The sequence below is a fragment of the Bubalus bubalis genome, chromosome 2 (assembly GCF_019923935.1).
Source record: "Bubalus bubalis isolate 160015118507 breed Murrah chromosome 2, NDDB_SH_1, whole genome shotgun sequence".
Taxonomy (NCBI): Eukaryota; Metazoa; Chordata; class Mammalia; order Artiodactyla; family Bovidae; genus Bubalus; species Bubalus bubalis.
In genome coordinates, this window is record NC_059158.1 from 169840267 (window position 1) to 169859144 (window position 18878).

The following is an 18878-nucleotide window of genomic DNA, read 5'->3' on the forward strand; positions in this document are numbered from 1 at the left end:
ATAAGTGGATAAATAAAGCTTCCCTTCAGAGGTAAAGTCTCTGCCTGCAATGCAGGAAACCTGGGTTTGATCCCTGGGTCAGGAAGATCCCCTGGAGAAGGAAATGACAATGCACTCCAGTGCTCTTGCCTGGAAAATTCCATGGGCTACCATCCATGGGGTCGCAAAGAGTTGGACACAACTGAGCGAATTCACTTTCACTTTCAGGATAGAGAAGAAGCAAGTCCAAGCTGGCCAAGAAAGAAGAAAACGGGAACTCTCAGGCTTCCCCATGTGATGTCAGATGCTAAAGAGAAGGGGAGACAGGGCTCAAGTCTCTTGTTTTTTAAGATTTTTTTGATGTGAACCATTTTTTTAAAGTCTTTATTGAATTTTCTACAATACTGCTTCTGTTTTATGTTTCAGTTTTTTGGCCAAGAGGCATGTGGTATCTTAGCTCCCTCACCAGGGATTGAACCCATATCCCCTGCCTTGGAAGATGAAGTCCTAACCACTGGTGCACCAGGGAACCCCAGGACTCAACGTCTTCCAGAGCTGATGGTGGTCCACAAAGGCCAGAGTGAATCAGCCTTCTCACCCTGCCTCCTCCCCATTCCTTCTCTTGCTTTTCCCTCACTTCTGTAACTCTGTTGTCACCACTGAGAACATGCAAAGTCTCAGGAGGGAATTAGGTCGCAACAGGGAAATAGATAACTGTCTTAGCTTTTCTTTCTTCTGCTTCTCTTGATTCTGTGACCAGATATGATAATTACTTCTCACAAAATCTCTACTGGATACCAGAGTAAGGGGGTCCAGCACTGCACAATTTTCCAGCATTTACCTTGAAAATTATATGGAAATTTATATATCTGTAAGTTGCATACAAATAATTGAAACCAGAAATTTGGGGATATTTTCAGCAAATGCACTTGCTCTCTCCTCTTTCATTCTTTATACACACACACACACAAACACACAACATATATGTGTGTGTGTGTGTATATATATATGGGCTTCCCTTGGACTGCAAGGAGATCAATCCCATCAATCCTAAAGAAAATCAGTCCTGAATATTCATTGGAAAGACCAGTGCTGAAGCTGAAACTCCAAAACTCTGGCCACCTGATGTGAAGAATTGACTCATTGGAAAAGACCCTGATGCTGGGAAAGATTGAAGGCAGGAGCGGAAGGGGATGACAGAGGATGACATGGTTGGATGGCATCACCAACTCAACAGACATGGGTTTGAGCAAGCTCTGGGAGCTGGTGATGGACAGTGAAGCCTGGCGTGCTGCAGTCCATGGGGCTGCAAAGAGTTGGACACAACTGAGCGACTGAACTGAATTGACGGGCTTCCCTGGTGGCTCGGACAGTAAAGCATCTACCTGCAACTCAGGAGACCAGGATTCAATCTTTGGGTTGGAAAGATCCCCTGGGGAAGGAAATGGCAATCCACTCCAGTATTCTTGCCTGGAAAATTCCAGAGACAGAGGAGCCTAGGGGGCTGCAGTCCGTGTGTGTATATATATATATATATATATATATATATATATATATGTATACGTGTGTGTGTGCTTATATGTAAACATACCCTAATGTAAACATGCATTTTCAAATCTCCCAGGTGTCCCCCTCACCTCTGACGGCTTCGTGGAGCACCTTCCTCTTCCTGAGCACTCCAGGTCATTTGCACGGCTCTCCCCCGGCACACAGGTGCTGGTCTTCACCACCAAAGTCAAGCGCAAAGCCACGATAGATTTAGTAACAGAATCATTCACAAAACCTAAAAGAAAGCAGGATAATAGGAAATGTAAAGCTTAACCAACATTCTTTTGACAAGACTATGGATATAGATTAAATAAGAATCAGTTCTGGCAAAAAAATCAAAATGCAGTAAGTCAGGCCAAGGAATAAAGCACATGGCCAGTGGTCATTCGGACCTCAGGCTGTTAAGATAGGACATTCTTCCCAAGAATCACAAGGAACGCCTGACTCCGAGGACCCCAGGCACTCCGACATCACCTGAGATCCTTTTCCTGCCCTCTAGGGGCCACACTGTCTGAATTCCAGCCCTGCATTTGAAGCTGTCTTTTCCCTGAGAGCCACTATCTTGCAACTCCCAGCTCTCCATTCTCTTGGCTACTTTGAGTAGTTGCAAGAAGTCAATCTCCCCTGCTATGGGCTTGTGTGAACAGCTCAGTGCCCTCACAGTGGCATGCAACACGAGACACATTTTACATTGAATTTATTACTAAATATCAACTTGATCACCAATCTGACTGCATGGTATCAATTTCAACCACTTCAGTATTCTTGCCTTGAGAACCCCATGAACAGTATGAAAAGGCAAAAAGATATGACACTGAAAGATGAACTGCCCAGGTTGGTAGGTGCCCAATATGCTACTGGAGAAGAGTGGAGAAATAACTCCAGAAAGAATGAAGAGACAGAGCCAAAGCGAAAACAATGCCCAGTTGTGGATGTGACTGGTGATGGAAGTAAAGTCTGATGCTGTAAAGAACAATATTGCATAGGAACCTGGAATGCTAGATCCATGAATCAAGGTAAATTGGAAGTGGTCAAACAGGAGATGGCAAGAATGAACATCAATATTTTAAGAATCAGCAAACTAAAGTGGACTCGAATGGGCAAATTTAATTCAGATGACTATTATATCTACTACTGTGGACAAGAATCCCTTAGAAGAAATGGAGTAGCCCTCATATTCAATGAAAGAGTCCAAAACACAGTACTTGGATGCAATCTCAAAAACGACAGAATGATCTCTGTTGGTTTCCAAGGCAAACCATTCAATATCACAGTAATCCAAGTCTATGCCTCAACCAGTAATGCCAAAGAAGCTGAAGTTGAACGGTTCTATGAAGATCTACAAGACCTTCTAGAACAAACACCCAAAAAATATGTTCTTTTCATCATAGGGGACTGGAATGCAAAAGTAGGAAGTTAAGAGATACCTGGAGTAACAGGCAAGTTTGGCCTTGGAGTACAAAATGGAGCAGGGCAAAGGCTAACAGAGTTTTGCCAAGAGAACGCACTGGTCATAGCAAACACCCTCTTTTAACAACACAAGAGACGGCTCTATACATGGACATCACCAGATGGCCAATACCAAAATCAGATTGATTATATTCTTTGCAGCCAAAGATGGAGAAGCTCTATACAGTTAGCAAAAACAAGACCAGGAGCTGACTGTGGCTCCAATCATGAATTCCTTATTGCAAAATGTGGTTTTAACTATTTAATAAACCAGGACCAATCATAGCTGAATGCTGATTGCAAAACCAATAATATGTCATAATTATCACTGAATGATGATCTTTATGTCAAGTATAGCTATCTGTACATAGTAGATAGAAATAAATGTCAAATAAATAATAGCCTCCAACTGGAATAAGGAAATAATACTGTGAGGACTATGCATCAACAAGATAATTATTTTGCAAGGACTGATGCTGAAGCTGAAGCTTCAATACACTGGCCACCTGATGTGAAGAGCTGACTCGTTGGAAGAGACACTGATGCTGGGAAAGACTGAGAACAGAAGGAGAAGGGGGAGACAGAAGATGAGATGGTTGGATGGCACCATGAACTCCATGGACATGAGTCTGAACAAATCCCAGGAGATAGTGAAGGACATGGATCCTGGCATGCTGCTGTTTATGGGGTCACAAAGAATCAGACAGGACTTAGAGATTGAACAACAACAAAGACAGTGTACCTTTTTCTAGTAAGAATATTCATTTGTTTAGGAATAATTTTTAATTTCAAAATTAACAACTTATAATTAACACCTTCATCACCCAGAAGAAAGATTCCTGCATTACCCAGAAAAGATGCTTAAGACAGGGGAGTAGAAATGATTCTAGACAGCCATGCCTCTCTAAATCCCCAATTTTCTCATGTAAGTAAAGATATCAACCCCTGAAGAAGGTAACCATAGAATTTATCATCAAAACTGGGGCTCTTTTAACATCAAAAAAGGATGCTTTTTTTGGTGACAGTTGGACACAGGCAGACAGTGAGGTTGTCTGACAGGCTCACCCCCTGCTTCTTGTACCCTGGAAAGCATCTAGGAACAATAAATCTGCAAAAGGCAAAGCACTATGGTAGTGCAAGGGATGTTTCAACAGGCAGAAGATGGGTTCAAAACAGCAGCAGAAAATTTAACTCCGTTCACAAGAATCAAGGTCATGTTGGGAAATTGACCCAAGTCACAGTAGAGACCCACCTCAACTTCAAGTTTGTAGTTAGGAGCCAGTGTCTCAGTAAAGATGGACATGGCAAGTCGGGAGGAGTGCTTTTTACACCCATAGAGAACTAGTTGCTCTCTTCCTAAGATTTCCTATTGAAAACTTTATGGTAAATTGGCTTTGGAACAGAAGGGACAGGACGGTTTAGGCAAACGCACCTCCTCTGTAGAGTTTCAGCTTCTCAGCCGTGGCCCCGCGTCCTGCATTCACGGCGCACCTCCTCCTCACAGTGCCTTCACACGCCCTGATCACCCCAACTCTGCAAACGTTCCCACAGCACCTCTCCCTGGAATACGCCTCCTCCTCCTGTTATCATAGCTCAGATCCCACCCTATCCCACCTTTACCACTACCACCACCTGGGCTTCCTATTACCCGCCCTGCCAATGCAGGAGAAGTAAGAGACTCAGGTTCGATCCCTGGGTCGGGAAGATCCCCTGGAGAAGGGCATGGCAACCCACTCCAGGATTCTCGCCTGGAGAATCCCATGGATAGAGGAGCCTGGAGGCTACAATCTATGGGGTCACAAAGAGTCGGACACAACTGAGAGACTAACACACACACCTGATTTGCGAGCAATACCCCAGTCCTTTCCCAGCTGCACAATGTCAGTCCACACTGTTACATGGAGGTCTCTGATTATTTTATGTCGTGGATGATTACCTACCAAACTGCCCTTACTGAAACTTCCTTGAGGGCAAGGGACAAGTCTCAGGGAGGTGGCAAGTAGGAATTCAGGATATAGGTGCATATAGGACCAGCACAGCACAGACAAATCCCAAAAAGGATTTTCCCGAATGCGTTGTCAATCTGAGTGCACTTGGAAGAACAGCCATCATTAGAATATACAAATTCCAGCTTACTAAAAAAAAAATGCTCATCAACTTTGATAGACAAGTAGAATCTGGAACAACATAGGGGAGCTACCAGAATTCTTATTCTAAAAGACATTTTACCCATAATATAATGGAGGTAAAAATCAGATAGTAATTAAAAATGTATTTGTCTATCTCGCTGCTTTGTTCTCTAGTTTCACATCAAATTACTTGAAAAATCTACATCATCTGTCCCCTTCATAAGCATTTAGATCACAGAATGTTCTCTAATTATCCAGAAGATACATCTCTTCAATGGTTATTTTAAAAATTCTCTTCAACTATTTACTAAGCCAGTAGAAATTTAAATGAATAAGCAGTTTAAATGAATGCACAATATGGTTTTCTAAACAGTTTGGTTTCACTTTCTCAGCGAACATTTCTTACACTCACTTCTACAAACCAGGCATCGTACAGGATTTTAAGGTTACATGGAGGGGTCACCCTTGGTTTGTGCTACTCCAAACTTTCAGTCAAGAGCAGTGGTCTTCACTAGTTTTTGTTTTGTTTTGTTTTTGGAGTATAACTGTTTTACAGTGTTCTGTTAAGTTTCTGTTGCACAACGAAGTAGATCAGCTATATGTATATATGTGCTCCCTTCCTCTTGAGCCTCCCTCTCACCTCCCCCCATCCCACCCATCTAGGTCACCACAGAGCACCGAGCTGAGCTCCCTGCGCTTACAGCAGGTTTCCTCTGTTCCACTATTTCACACATGGTAACGTATCTATGTCAATCCTAATCTCCCAATTCATCTCTCTTTGCCCTTCCTCCCCTATGGCCACATATCCGTTCTCTGTGTTGTGTCTCTATTTCTGCCTGCAAATAGGTTCATCTGTTCCATTTTTCTACATTCTGCATATATGAGTTAATAAACAATATTTGTTTTTCTCTGACTTACTTCACTCTGTAAGACAGACTCATAGTCCATCTGCCTGCCTGCCAAGTCACTTCAGTCATGTCCCACTCTGTGCGACCCCATGGACTGCAGCCTACCGGGCTTCTCCGTCCCTGGGATTCTCCAGGCAAGAACACTGGAGTGGGTTGCCATTTCCTTCTCCAATGCTTGAAAGTGGAAAGTGAAAGTGAAGTCGCTCAGTCGTGTCCAACTCTTAGTGACCCCATGGACTGCAGCCTACCAGGCTCCTCCATCCATGGGATTTTCCAGGCAACAGTACTGGAGTGGGGTGCCATTGCCTTCTCCCCATAGTCCATCTACTTCTCTACAAATGACCCAATTTCATTCCTCCATTGTATTTATGTACTACAACTTCTTTATCCATTCATCCATCAGTGGGCATTTAGGCTGCTTCCATGTCCTGGCTACTGTGAATAGCGCTTCAGGGAACATTGGGGTACGTGTGTCTTTTTGAATTATGATCCTTAACTAGTTTGAAACCAGACGCTTCACAATTTTGCAGGGGATTTTTCCAAGTACCTATTTCCAGGCTCCAACACAAATGACTCAGTAGCAATAGTCTGGGCTAGGCCCCTATAGGCATGTGTTTTAAAAAGACTTCCTAAGTAATCTGGACATGTGCTTCCACTTAAGAACCACTGGTCCGATAGAAAAACTAATCTCAGTCACATAAGTAGTGTTCTTGTGAAGGTAACAATCACCTTGAATTAGAGACACGCATGTGAGCCTCTTGAAAGCACATTTTACACATTTATTTTTGAAAGTCTACACAACTCTGTGATATTTAGGCCATATTCCCTCACTCATCATAGTCTTTGAACTTCCTGGAGACAACTTTGATACAAGTTTCTCTATTAGCTTTATTTGCTTAATAAGCCTGAGTATTTTGATCTTCAAATCCCTTAGTAAACTATTAAAGAAATCAATCTTTGCAGCAGAGTGTCACACATTCTTCCATCATTTCTGATCATGTCACCTAATCCTGCGAAAGTGAGTCCGCAGCATTACAAGCATGTTATTTTCAGCAGTAACTCTTCACACGAGGAAAACGGTGCCCAGCGGCTCCTTCGAGGTCTGTTATTTCAGTAAGTTGCTTGCACCTCCCTTTAGCCACATCTAAGAGGGAAATGCTTGGAGTTCCTCCTACTGAAAAGTGTGCATGTGTGCACGCTCTGTGTGCTGTGTCTCTTCAGTCACCTATAACTCTTTGCGACCCTGTGGACTGTAGCCCACCAGGTTCCTCTGTCCATGGAATTTTCCAGGCAAGAATGCTGGAGTGGGTTGTCACTTACTTCTCCAGGGGATCTTCCCCACCCAGGTATCGAACCCGCACCTCCAGCATCTTCTGCACTGCAGGCAGAGTCTTTTCTGCTGAGCCATTGGGGAAGCCCACTGAAAAGTAATCCCATCCAGTTTAAGTTTCCTCAAAGTGCAGCTGGGTTAAAGCGAAGTAGCCCTCAGGAGAGCCCACATGCCAGGAGCAGGAAGTGTGCTCTATGGTCTTTTCAAAAACTGGAGAACTGATGCCACATGGGAGGCTATGAAATTGCTCAGGCAAAAGCCTGGCTCACATTAAAAGCAGGAATCTGAAATAAAACAGAATTCACTTTTTGAGAAAAAGTTATTCGGGGCTTTATGGGTGATCGATCACTGGAGAGCTGCTGAAAAGACAATGTGACTTCTTTGACTCAGCCCTCAAACAATGGCACTTCTAACACGCTTGTGAGAAATGTCAAGCAAATGGTCATGAATTTTCTCTCTTCCTTAATCGTATGAAATCAATATATGTAACATAATTCCTGAGACAGGCCTGGATAGAAAGGTTTGTCCTTATATTCATAATTCCAAGATCTGTAGACCAACTGATCAGCTAAAGACAAAAACTGGCAAAGTCAGAATAAGGGTGACTGCCCAGTTCTGTCTGCAGAGCTGCTTGAGAATGAGCTTGTGTCAACACCTGTGCCTTCTATGGTCTTTTCAAAAACTGGAGAACTGATGACACATGGGAGGCTATGAAGTTGCTCAGGCAAAAGTCTGGCTTAAATTAAAAGCAAGAAAGAAGACTAGAAAGAGTATAAATATAAAAGGGAAAGGGAAATAAAAAAGAAAAGAGGAGGGAAGAGAAGAGATGGAGGGGCAGAAGAAGGAAGACTGAAAAAGAAAAGCAAACCAGGAGATAGAAACTTCATTAGACACAGGAAAAGGAGACACTCAAGACAAGGAAAGCAGAAATGGAGAAAAGGAAATGAAGGCTTTCTGGCAAAAGTTTCAGGGGTTCTCCCACCTTTTGTCAAGGAAGGATATCTCATCATCTTCTCACGTTTGCGGCCTTAGATTCCTTCATTCCGACCACAAGGCATGTAAAATTAGAGTTCTCTGAAAATGTTCATGGGTAAACATTTGTTTGAATCATAACTGTGTTCAATCCAAGTCTATGATTCTGATTATGAGGCCAAAGTGCTGAGTCTCTCTAAGAGGAGAAATTGTGCATCGCGTGTGCATAACCCAACTGTAAGGTGGGGCGGGGTAAAGGGCAGAACAGGACAGATCAGATCAGTCGCTCAGTCGTGTCTAACTCTTTGCAACTCCATGAATCACAGCATGCCAGGCCTCCCTGTCCATCACCAACTCCTGGAGTTCACTCAGACTCATGTCCATCGAGTCAGTGATGCCATCCAGCCATCTCATCCTCTGTCGTCCCCTTCTCCTCCTGCCCCTAATCCCTCCCAGCATCAGAGTCTTTTCCAATGAGTCAACTCTTTGCATCAGGTGGCCAAAGTACTGGAGTTTCAGCTTTAGCATCATTCCTTCCAAAGAAATCCCAGGGCTGATCTCCTTCAGAATGGAGTAGTTGGATCTCCTTGAAGTCCAAGGGACTCTCAAGAGTCTTCTCCAACACCACAGTTCAAAAGCATCAATTCTTCAGCGCTCAGCCTTCTTCACAATCCAACTCTCACATCCATACATGACCACTGGAAAAACCATGGCCTTGACTAGACAGACCTTTGTTGGCAAAGTAATGTCTCTGTTTTTCAATATGCTCTCTAGGTTGGTTATAACTTTTCTTCCAAGGAGTAAGCGTCTTTTAATTTCATGGCTGCAGTCACCATCTTCAGTGACTTTGGAGCCCAAAAAAATAAAGTCTGACACTGTTTCCACTGTTTCCCCATCTATTTCCCATGAAGTGATGGGACCGGATGCCACGATCTTCGTTTTCTGAATGTTGAGCTTTAAGCCAACTTTTTCACTCTCCTCTTTCACTCTCATCAAGAGGCTTTTTAGTTCCTCTTCACTTTTTGCCCTAAGGGTGGTGTCATCTGCATATCTGAAGTTATTGATATTTCTCCCTGCAATCTTAATTCCAGCTTATGCTTCTTCCAGCCCAGCGTTTCTCATGATGTACTCTGCATAGAAGTTAAATAAGCAGGGTGACAATATACAGCCTTGACATACTCCTTTTCCTATTTGGAACCAGTCTGTTGTTCCATGTCCAGTTCTAACTGTTGCTTCCTGATCTGCATATAGGTTTCTCAAGAAGCAGGTCAGGTGGTCTGGTATTCCCATCTCTTTCAGAATTTTCCACAGTTTATTGTGATCCACACAGTCAAAGGCTTTGGCATATAGTCAATAAAGCAGAAATAGATGTTTTTCTGGAACTCTCTTGCTTTTTCCATGATCCAGTGGATGTTGGCAATTTGATCTCTGGTTACTCTGCCTCTTCTAAAACCAGCTTGAACATCTGGAAGTTCACGGTTCACATATTGCTGAAGCCTGGCTTGGACAATTTTGAGCATTACTTTACTAGCATGTGAGATGAGTGCAATTGTGTGAGAGTGAGAGTTAAAATCACTCACCAGATGATATCTGAGCTCCAGATAGGAAGCAGCATTTAGGCTGAGCCCTGAAGGCTTAAAAAGAGCCAGTGAAGAGAGCTGAGGACATCATCAGATGGATGAGGAGGTCAGTGTGCCAAGGGCCAGTGCCCAGATGAGGATACAGAGGCAGGAGGGGCTAGATCAGAGGGGATCTCGTGGGCCTTAGTGTGATGAGCACCCACGAAAGAGTGTGGAAAACACGAGCTTTATGCTTTTTCTTTTTTTAATAAATTTATTTTTACTTGGATGGTAATAGCTTTACAATATTGTGTTGGTTTCTGCCATACATCAACAGGAATCAGCCACAGATGCACCAATGTCCCTTACCTCTTCAACCTCCCTGCCACCTCTCGCCCCATCCCACCCCTCTAGGTTGTCACAGAGCACCAAGTTTGAGCTCCCTGCATCATACAGCAAATCCCTCTGGCTCTATATTTCAGGAAAGATCTATTTAAGGAAAGATTGAGGGCAGAAGGAGAAGAGGACCTCAGAGGATGAGACGGTTGGATGGCATTACCAGCGTAATGCACATGAACTTGGGCAAACTTCAAGAGATGACGAAGGACAGGGAGGCCTGACACACTGTAGTCCATGGGGTCGCAAAGAGTCGGACACAACTGGGCGACTGAACAACATCTGTTTTACATATGGTAATGTATATGTTTCAATGCTGCTCTCTCTGTTTGTCTCTCCCTCTCCCTCCCCCACTGGGTTTACAAGTCTGTTCTTTTTCAAAGATCGCATTTTGGAGGAAGAACAAACAAGACTTCTGTCTGGACTGGATGAGGGAAAAGAAGAAATCATACATAGGATAGCAACCTCATGTGCAGTGGTGCTGGCCAGTGACGAGAATTTCCACTGTGTACAGATTAAGTTTGAGATTCCCGCATCCATCCCCATCCCACCAAAAGGAGCAGCCAAGGTGGCGGTCCAACATAGGACATGAGTAGTTAGAAACGTCAGGGCGGAAGATGTACAATCGGCCCTCATCTGAATGAGGGGGATTCTAGACCACTGGGAAAAAGTGAACTTCTGGAGAAAAGAGAGAGACCAGGGCCCAGAACCAAGTTTTACAGACCAATATTCACAATATAAACTTAGTGTTACATTTATGGGCATCCCCAGTGGCTCGGATGGTAAAGAATCTGCTTGCAATGCAAGAGACCCAGGTTCAGTCCCTGGGTCAGGAAAGATCCCTTGGAGAAGGGAACGGTTATAAACGGCTATCAGACCAGACTAGAATCAAATTAGAAAATTGTATTGAAATAAATAACTACATGACTTTTCCCAGTGGTATCGATAAGACAAGATTCCTATACCATGAAAGAGATAAAGGAGGACACTGGGTCCATGACAAAGAAAACTATCTTGGGGGTTGTTGTTGTTGTTTAGTCACTCAGTCATGTCCAACTCTTTTGTGACCCCATGGACTGTAGCCCACCAGGCTCCTCTGTCCATGGGATTCTCCAGGCAAGAATACTGGAGTGGGTTGCCATTTCCTCCTCCAGGGGATCTTCCCCACCCAGGGATCGAGTCTGTGTCTCCTGTTTGGCAGGCAGATTCTTTACCACTGAGAGTGATTTCCCTAAGGAGTTTTAAAAACAATAATGAAGGAAAACTCTCCTTCATTACCTTGGGGTCTGTGAACACTCCCCAGTAACTAGTTACAATGACAGATAAAAACTGGGTTTCCTTCTCCCCACACCCCAACTCTTGCACAGACATACACAAACACTCTGTCCTGCCCATGGCCCCACACTGTGCTCATTAATACAGTAATAAAATGTCTTGCCATCATTATGGTCCTTTCAAAACAGTGACTTTGCCAAACCCACTCCCCTGGTGCCAATGAGAAGTCGAGAACAACCGAAAGGGGGGCCCTGTCATTACCTCTGGAATGGAAGGGGCCCTCATCAGTCAGCACTCACAAGAGGGCTGGCTCCAGGCCATTAACTGTTTATTTTACCACTCATCTTCTTCAATATTAACACCAAAGAGCCTCAAATGGACTTTGTAGTAAATACCTCATTGGGATTAAGAGCAAATGAGATTTGCATTTCTCACTTCAGTGGTTTGGCTATAAAGACCGTTTTCTTTCCTGTTAAAGGGAATGCACACATGCAAAATAAAAACTCTGACCATAAATACGTGAGCAGTAGGTGTTGGAAACAGATGGCTGAGTTTTCCTATTAAGACTTGGCGAATCACTAGGCACAAAACTATAGCCTATAAAAACTATTCACAGTCCTGGAAGTCCCATGGCTGGCACCGGATAGGCACGAATGGTTTAAAATATCACAGCTTTCAGCTTCAGCTGGAGACCCAGGGCTTCTACAGTAACTTGGGCCTTGGGAAGGCAAACACCTCCAATTCCCACAATTCGATCTGCAGAAGCAGGAATGAGATGGCGTCTCTGCGCCAGCTCTTTAAGAAGGCGGGCTGGAGGCTAGTGCAAAGCTTAATAAGCTGGTCAGGGTCCCTGTGAATTTGTGACTCGATACCTGGGGTTGAGAGGCAAAACCTGAGAAATAAATCACCTTTTGACAGTATCTGGCCAGAGACAAGAGGAGAGCTTGATGCAGGGTACAAACTTGAACCAAGACCAGGTCCAGGGTGGCATGATGCTAAAATAAGACTTATGAATATACTTCCTGCTAGAGGAACACAGCTCTCCTTCCATGGCACATATGCAGAATGCAGTCAGACCATGAGCTAAGCAGGGAAAGTGAAGGAGTGCTGAAGAGCTGTTACTACCCGCCAAGTACAAACAAAGTGATGCCTCACTAGCTGGAGAACCTACCTGGCCAGTCCGACCATCCTGACTTTATTCTTTTTATCTTTTCTAAACAAGGCTTTCTTTGGATTTCCTTGGGAAAGTTTATGTTCTGTTGTTGTTCGTTTCCTTGTCTGCTCGCTTTTGAGCTCTGTTGCTTGCAGCAGTAAATTGCTGTTTGAAAAAATCACCTGTTCAGAATATCCCATTTTCTGGGGCTTCCTGAGTCAGGTGTGGCCAAAAATGCTTCCTGAATTAGAGACAAACACAACGGCCCATAAGAGCAACAATCCAGGCACTCTCACCCCTGTCACTGATCTAAGTCATCAGGTGGACTGCACCTAGCCAGAGGACTAGAAAAAAATATATATTAAGCATATCATTTGCTCCAAAGGGAAAAAGACATTAGAAAGATAATGGGAACATATTAAATAAAAAAAAAAATACAATTAGCTTGCTACCCCCTGCAGAGAGATTGGTTTATTCTCCACAAATCTTACCGTCACATACTGAAGTCAAAGTGTGTGTCTGACCTCAATTGTGTCTGACCTCATGGACTGTAGCCTGTCAGACTCCTCTGTCCATGGAATTCTCCAGGCCAGAATACTAGAGTGGGTAGCCATTCCCTTCTCCAGAGGAGCTTCCTGACCCAGGGATCGAACCCAGGTCTCCTGCATTCCAGGTGGATCCTTTACCATCTGAGCCACCAGGGAAGCTCCACTGTCACAACAGAACAACCCTTAACAACCACCTCCTGACTTGGCCAATATGTTAGCAGCACCATCTCCCTATTCACCCTGCAGGGAAACCTGAAAATTCAATATGGACATACAGGCTGAAAAAATGAACAAAAAGGTTTAGATTAAGAATTCTCAGGTTGACATTCTACACTTTCTCAAAAGAAGTATCTGTCCCGCAGTAAAGGGTTAGTAGCTCGGAGTGCTATAATTTTGTTCAATTTTTTTTTATTCACCCTACCACACTCCTTTCTCCACTAATATTAGACTGAATCATTGGTCCTGAGTAAGACCTGAGTGTTTGAATCATGGGAGGTTGCCCATTGGTAACCATTCTCCCCATGTTCAATAATAGAATTGGGAACTGTTTCTGGGAACAACAGAGCCACCCAGCCTCTCCTCAGTGACATGGGGACAGGCTGTGTGGCACTTCTGTGTGTTGCATTCATGAAGATTAAGCAAGTGCTCCCTTTGTCCTTCCCGGCTTCCCAGTGGCTGATACACCAAAGCAATGGAGACAGCCAGGGCAGAAAGTTTAAATCCAGAGATGGGATCTGTGTGCTGAGGCTCTAGGACTGCCCTCCATCCTGGACCAGACACCTCTAGATTGTAACAGGACCCCTAGAAATGGAGCAGGGCCCTATGGTCCTCCCCTCTGACCATTATGTCCTCTGTCTGCATTCTGTCTGTAGAAAACTTTTAGCCAAAGACTAAGTTTGATCAGAGAAGTGAGACAATGCATAAGCAATGGAAACTAGTCAAGCAAACAAACAAAAATAACAATAGTTTGGTCATTAAACAAAATCAAGGACCTTTAGCTCCTTTTCAAGGGCTATAGATAATATTCAGAGCCATACCCTGCAAGCTGTCTTATAGATACTGAAACCCCCACCAAGTGGAAGAAGTTAACTACATGGTGATCAGAAAGCAGCCATGACATGAGCTGCCACAATTCTGAGAATTGGCCTCAAAGAAATGGGAACAAACCGACCCAGGAACTGAAGATTAACTGTACTTAAACAAGCAAGTTGATGCCGGTCAGACCACCAACGACTAATTTCAAGATGACCATCAGAGCTGTGTTGTTGTTGCATGTACCCCCTCCCTCTGTCTATACACCCCTGAAACTCCCCTTGAAAAATCTCTTGCCCACTGATTGTCAGTGGGGGAATCGGCCTTTGGACAGGAATCTGCCCTCACCATCCTCTCCCCACCCTCCACCCCTTCATCACCCCTCCCCTGCCCTGTTTGCCAGCCTCCAAAATAAAGTAAACGTTCCTTTTCACCAAACTTGCCTCTTAATTGGCTTTAGAGCAGCAAGCAATCAGATCACATTTTCAGAAACATGAAGGAGAAATTAACTTGTAATTTAAGCACTATATTTGAGATCTCCATTACAACGGCTTAGATCACACCCTGACCAACACAGGTCTGCAAAGGAACCACATCAAACTCCTTCTCCTGTGCTATATCCCCCACTTCTGCCACTTGATGTAGAATGAATCACCATTTAGCTACTACTTAGCATTCCAAATTCACAAAATACTAACTCCATCACTTTCCCCTCTTCTTCCTCTTCCTTATTATTTACAGTTGGCCATCAGACTGGCTCAGCTTATATCAGACACAAGAGGACTGGAAGGAAACTAAGCAATAGCTTAGGAAAAATACTTAATATTATTCTGCTGCCTTTTCTAAATCCAGTTTGAACATCTGGAAGTTCTCGGTTCATGTACTGTTGAAGCCTAGCTTGGAGAATTTGCAGCATTACTTTGCTAATTGTGAGATGAGTGCAGTTGTGGGGGCCATGCTCAGTAAATCTTTAATCCAATTGTCTGATGATGGTGGAGCTTTGCTCCCTCCCTGTTAGTTGGTTGGCCTGAGCTTCTTATTGCAAACTTCAGGCTTAAATTGAAGAAAGTACGGGAAAAAACACTAGGTCATTCAGGTATGACCTAAATCAAATCCCTTATGACTATATAGTGGAAGTGACAGATGGATTCCAAGGATTAGATCTGATAGACAGAGTGCCTGAAAAACTACAGACAGAGGTTTATAACATTGAACAGGAGATGGTGACCAAAACCATCACCAAGAAAAAGAAATGCAAGAAGGCAAAGTGGTTGTCTGAGGAGGCCTTACAAATAGCTAAGAAAACAAGAGAAAGGCAAAGGAGAAATGGAAAGATATACCCAATTGAATACAGAGTTCCAGAGAATAGCAAGGAGAGATAAGAAAGCTTTCCTAAGTGATCAAAGCAAAGAAATAAAGGAAAGCAACAGAATGGGAAAGACTAGACATCTCCAGAAAACTGGAGATACCAAGGAAACATATGATACAAATATGAGCACAATAAAGGACAGAAATAGCAAGGACCTAACAGAACCAGACGGAGAAGGCAATGGCACCCCACTCCAGTACTCCTGCCTGGAAAATCCCATGGATGGAGGAGCCTGGAAGGCTGCAGTCCATGGGGTCACTGAGGGTTGGACACGACTGAGTGACTTCACTTTCACTTTTCACTTTCATGCATTGGAGAAGGAAATGCAACCCACTCCAGTGTTCTTGCCTGGAGAATGCCAGGGACGGGGGAGCCTGGTGGCTACCGTCTATAGGGTTGCACAGAGTCAGACACAACTGAAGTGACTCAGAAGCAGCAACAGCAGCAACAGAACCAGAAGAGATAGAGAAAAGGTGGCAAGAATACACAGAAGAACTATACAAAAAAGGTCTTAATGACCCGGATAATCATGATGGTGTGGTTACTCACCTAGAGTCATATATCTTAGAATGTGAAGTCAAATGGGCCTCAGGAAGCATTCCTACAGAGAAAGCTAGTGGAGGTGATGTAATTCCAGATGATCTATTTAAAAACCTAAAAGATGATGCTGTTAAAGTGCTGCACGCAACATGCCAGCAAATTGGGAAAACTCAGCAGTGGCCACAGGACTGGAAAAGGTCACTTTTCATTCCAATCCCAAAGAAAGGCAATGCCAAAGAATGTTCAAACTACTGCACAATTGCATTCATTTCACATGTCAGCAAGGTAAAGCTCAAAATCCTTCAAGCTAGGCTTCAACAGTACATGAACTGACAACTTTCAGATGTATAAGCTGGATTTAGAAAAGGCAGAGGAACCAGAAATCAAGTTGCCAACATCTGTTAGATCACAGAAAAATCAAGGGAATTAAAAAAAATACATCTACTTCTGCTTCATTGACTACGCTAAAGCCTTCGACTATGTAGATCACAACAAACTGTAGAAAATTCTTAAAGAGATGGGAATACCAGATCAACTTACCTCTCTCCTAAGAAATCTGTATGCAGATCAAGAAGCAACAGTTAGAACCTTACATGGAACAACAGACTGGTTCAAAATTTGGAAAGGAGTACGTCAAGGCTGTATATTGTCACCCTGCTTATTTAACTTATATGCAGAGTACATCATTTGAAATGCCAGGCTGGATGAATCACAAGCTGGAATCAATATTGCTGGGAGAAATATCAACAACCTCAGATATGCAGATGATGCCACTCTAATGGCAGAAAGCAAAGAGAAACTAAAGAGCCTCTTGATGAGGGTGAAAGAGGAGAGTCAAAAAGCTGGCTTAAAACTCAACAATCAGAAAACTAAGATCATGGTATCAGGTCCCATCACTTCATGGCAAATAGCAGGGGAAAATGTGGAAACAGCGACAGACTATTTTCTTGGGCTCCAAAATCACTGTAGATGGTGACTGTGGCCATGAAATTAAAAGACAATTACTCTTTGGAAGGAGAGCTATGACAAACCTAGATAGTGTATTCAAAAGCAGAGACAACACTTTGCCAACAAAGGTCCATTTAGTCAAAGCTATAATTTTTCCAGTAGTCATATACAAATATTAGAGTTGGATCATAAAGAAGGCAGAGTGCCGAAGAATTGATGCTTTCAAATTGTGGTGCTGGAGAAGACTCTTGAGAGTCCTTTGGACAGCAAAGCGATCAAAACTGCTAATCCTAAAGGAAATCAATACTGAATATTCACTGGAAGGACTGATTCTGAAGCAGAAGCTCAATACTTTGGCCACCTGATGTGAAGAACTGACTCACTGGAAAAGACCCTGATGCTGGGAAAGAGTGAGGGCAGGGGGAAGAGGAGATGACAGAGGATGAAATGGTTGGATGGCATTACCGACTCAATGAACACGAGTATGAGCAATCTCCAGGAGATAGTGAAGGACAGGGAAGGCTGGTGTGCTACAGTCTATGGGGTCACAAAGAATCAAATACTTTTTAGTGACTGAATAACAACAACTGACTTCGGGAGAGTTATTTACATTTTTCTTGCCTTGGATTCCTTCTCTGTGAAATAGAATAATAACACTACCTATTTCTTTCTGTGGTTCTTATGATTAAAGATCTTAATGCAGGCAAAGCTTTTAAAACATTGAAGCCTATTAAAAGGACTCTATAAATCATCATCATTATCATCATCCCCACCATTGTCTCAGTTAGCATGGGTTGCTTCAGCAGAATAGCATAAGCAGGGTGGCTTAAACAATAAACATTTACTTCTTGCAGTTCTGGAGACTACAAGTCTGAGATCAGGGTGCCAGCTTGCTCAGGTTCTTGATGAGGACCCTCTTCCTAGTTTACAGACAGCTGCTTTTTCTCTGTGTCCTTATATGGTGAAGAGAAAATGTTGGTCTCTTCCTCTCCTTATCAGGGCCCTCTTCTTATAATGAGGGCTCCACCCTCATGACTTAATCTAACCATAATCACCTCCCAGAGGCTCCACTTCCAGATACCATTTATTGGGGGTGAGGATTTCAACATATAAATTTGGGAGGGGAGGGACAAACATTCAGTCCCTAGTAGTCAACATTACCATCATCACCACCATCATCACCACCATCATTATCATCACCTCCATCATCAACACCAACATCACCATCATCCCCATCATCACTATCATCACCACCACCAATACCACCACCACAATCACCATCACCATCACTACCATTGTTACCACCATCATCACGATCACTACCTCCATCATCATCACCACCATCATCATCACCACCTCCATCATCAACACTAACATCACCATCATCCCCATCATCACTATCATCAACAGCACTATCTGACAAACAACATCTATTTAAAGTTGGGTCCTGAATGAAACTTAGACTTATGTAGGTTTGAGGAAAAGGCTCTGGGAAAGTAGGTCCCTTGAGAAAATAGCAAATCCAAGATGCAAGCAAAAACATCCTTTAGAGAGTCCCCTAACTCAGCACCTCTGATATCAAAACTTGGAAATAAATTTTTGATTTAATTATTGCTATTTTTAAAAATTATAGTTAGAATTTTAAGGTTTAATGTTTAATGCTTAACATTAAACATTATGTTAAACCTTAACATTTAAGGATTAATGCTTAAATAACAGTACATTCATAGTATGATTTATGTT

At 43.2% G+C, this 18878-nt stretch overlaps 1 protein-coding gene across 1 annotated transcript in view; it reads right to left on the reverse strand.

The window, feature by feature from the left end:
* The window catches only part of DNER (delta/notch like EGF repeat containing), a 383862-nt gene that overhangs the window by 187592 nt on the left and 177392 nt on the right, over window positions 1-18878 (reverse strand). Inside the window, exon 5 of the mRNA XM_006047101.3 lies at window positions 1617-1762. Within this exon, the coding sequence (XP_006047163.2) occupies window positions 1617-1762 (146 nt within the window). The remainder of the gene's footprint in view (window positions 1-1616; window positions 1763-18878) is intronic.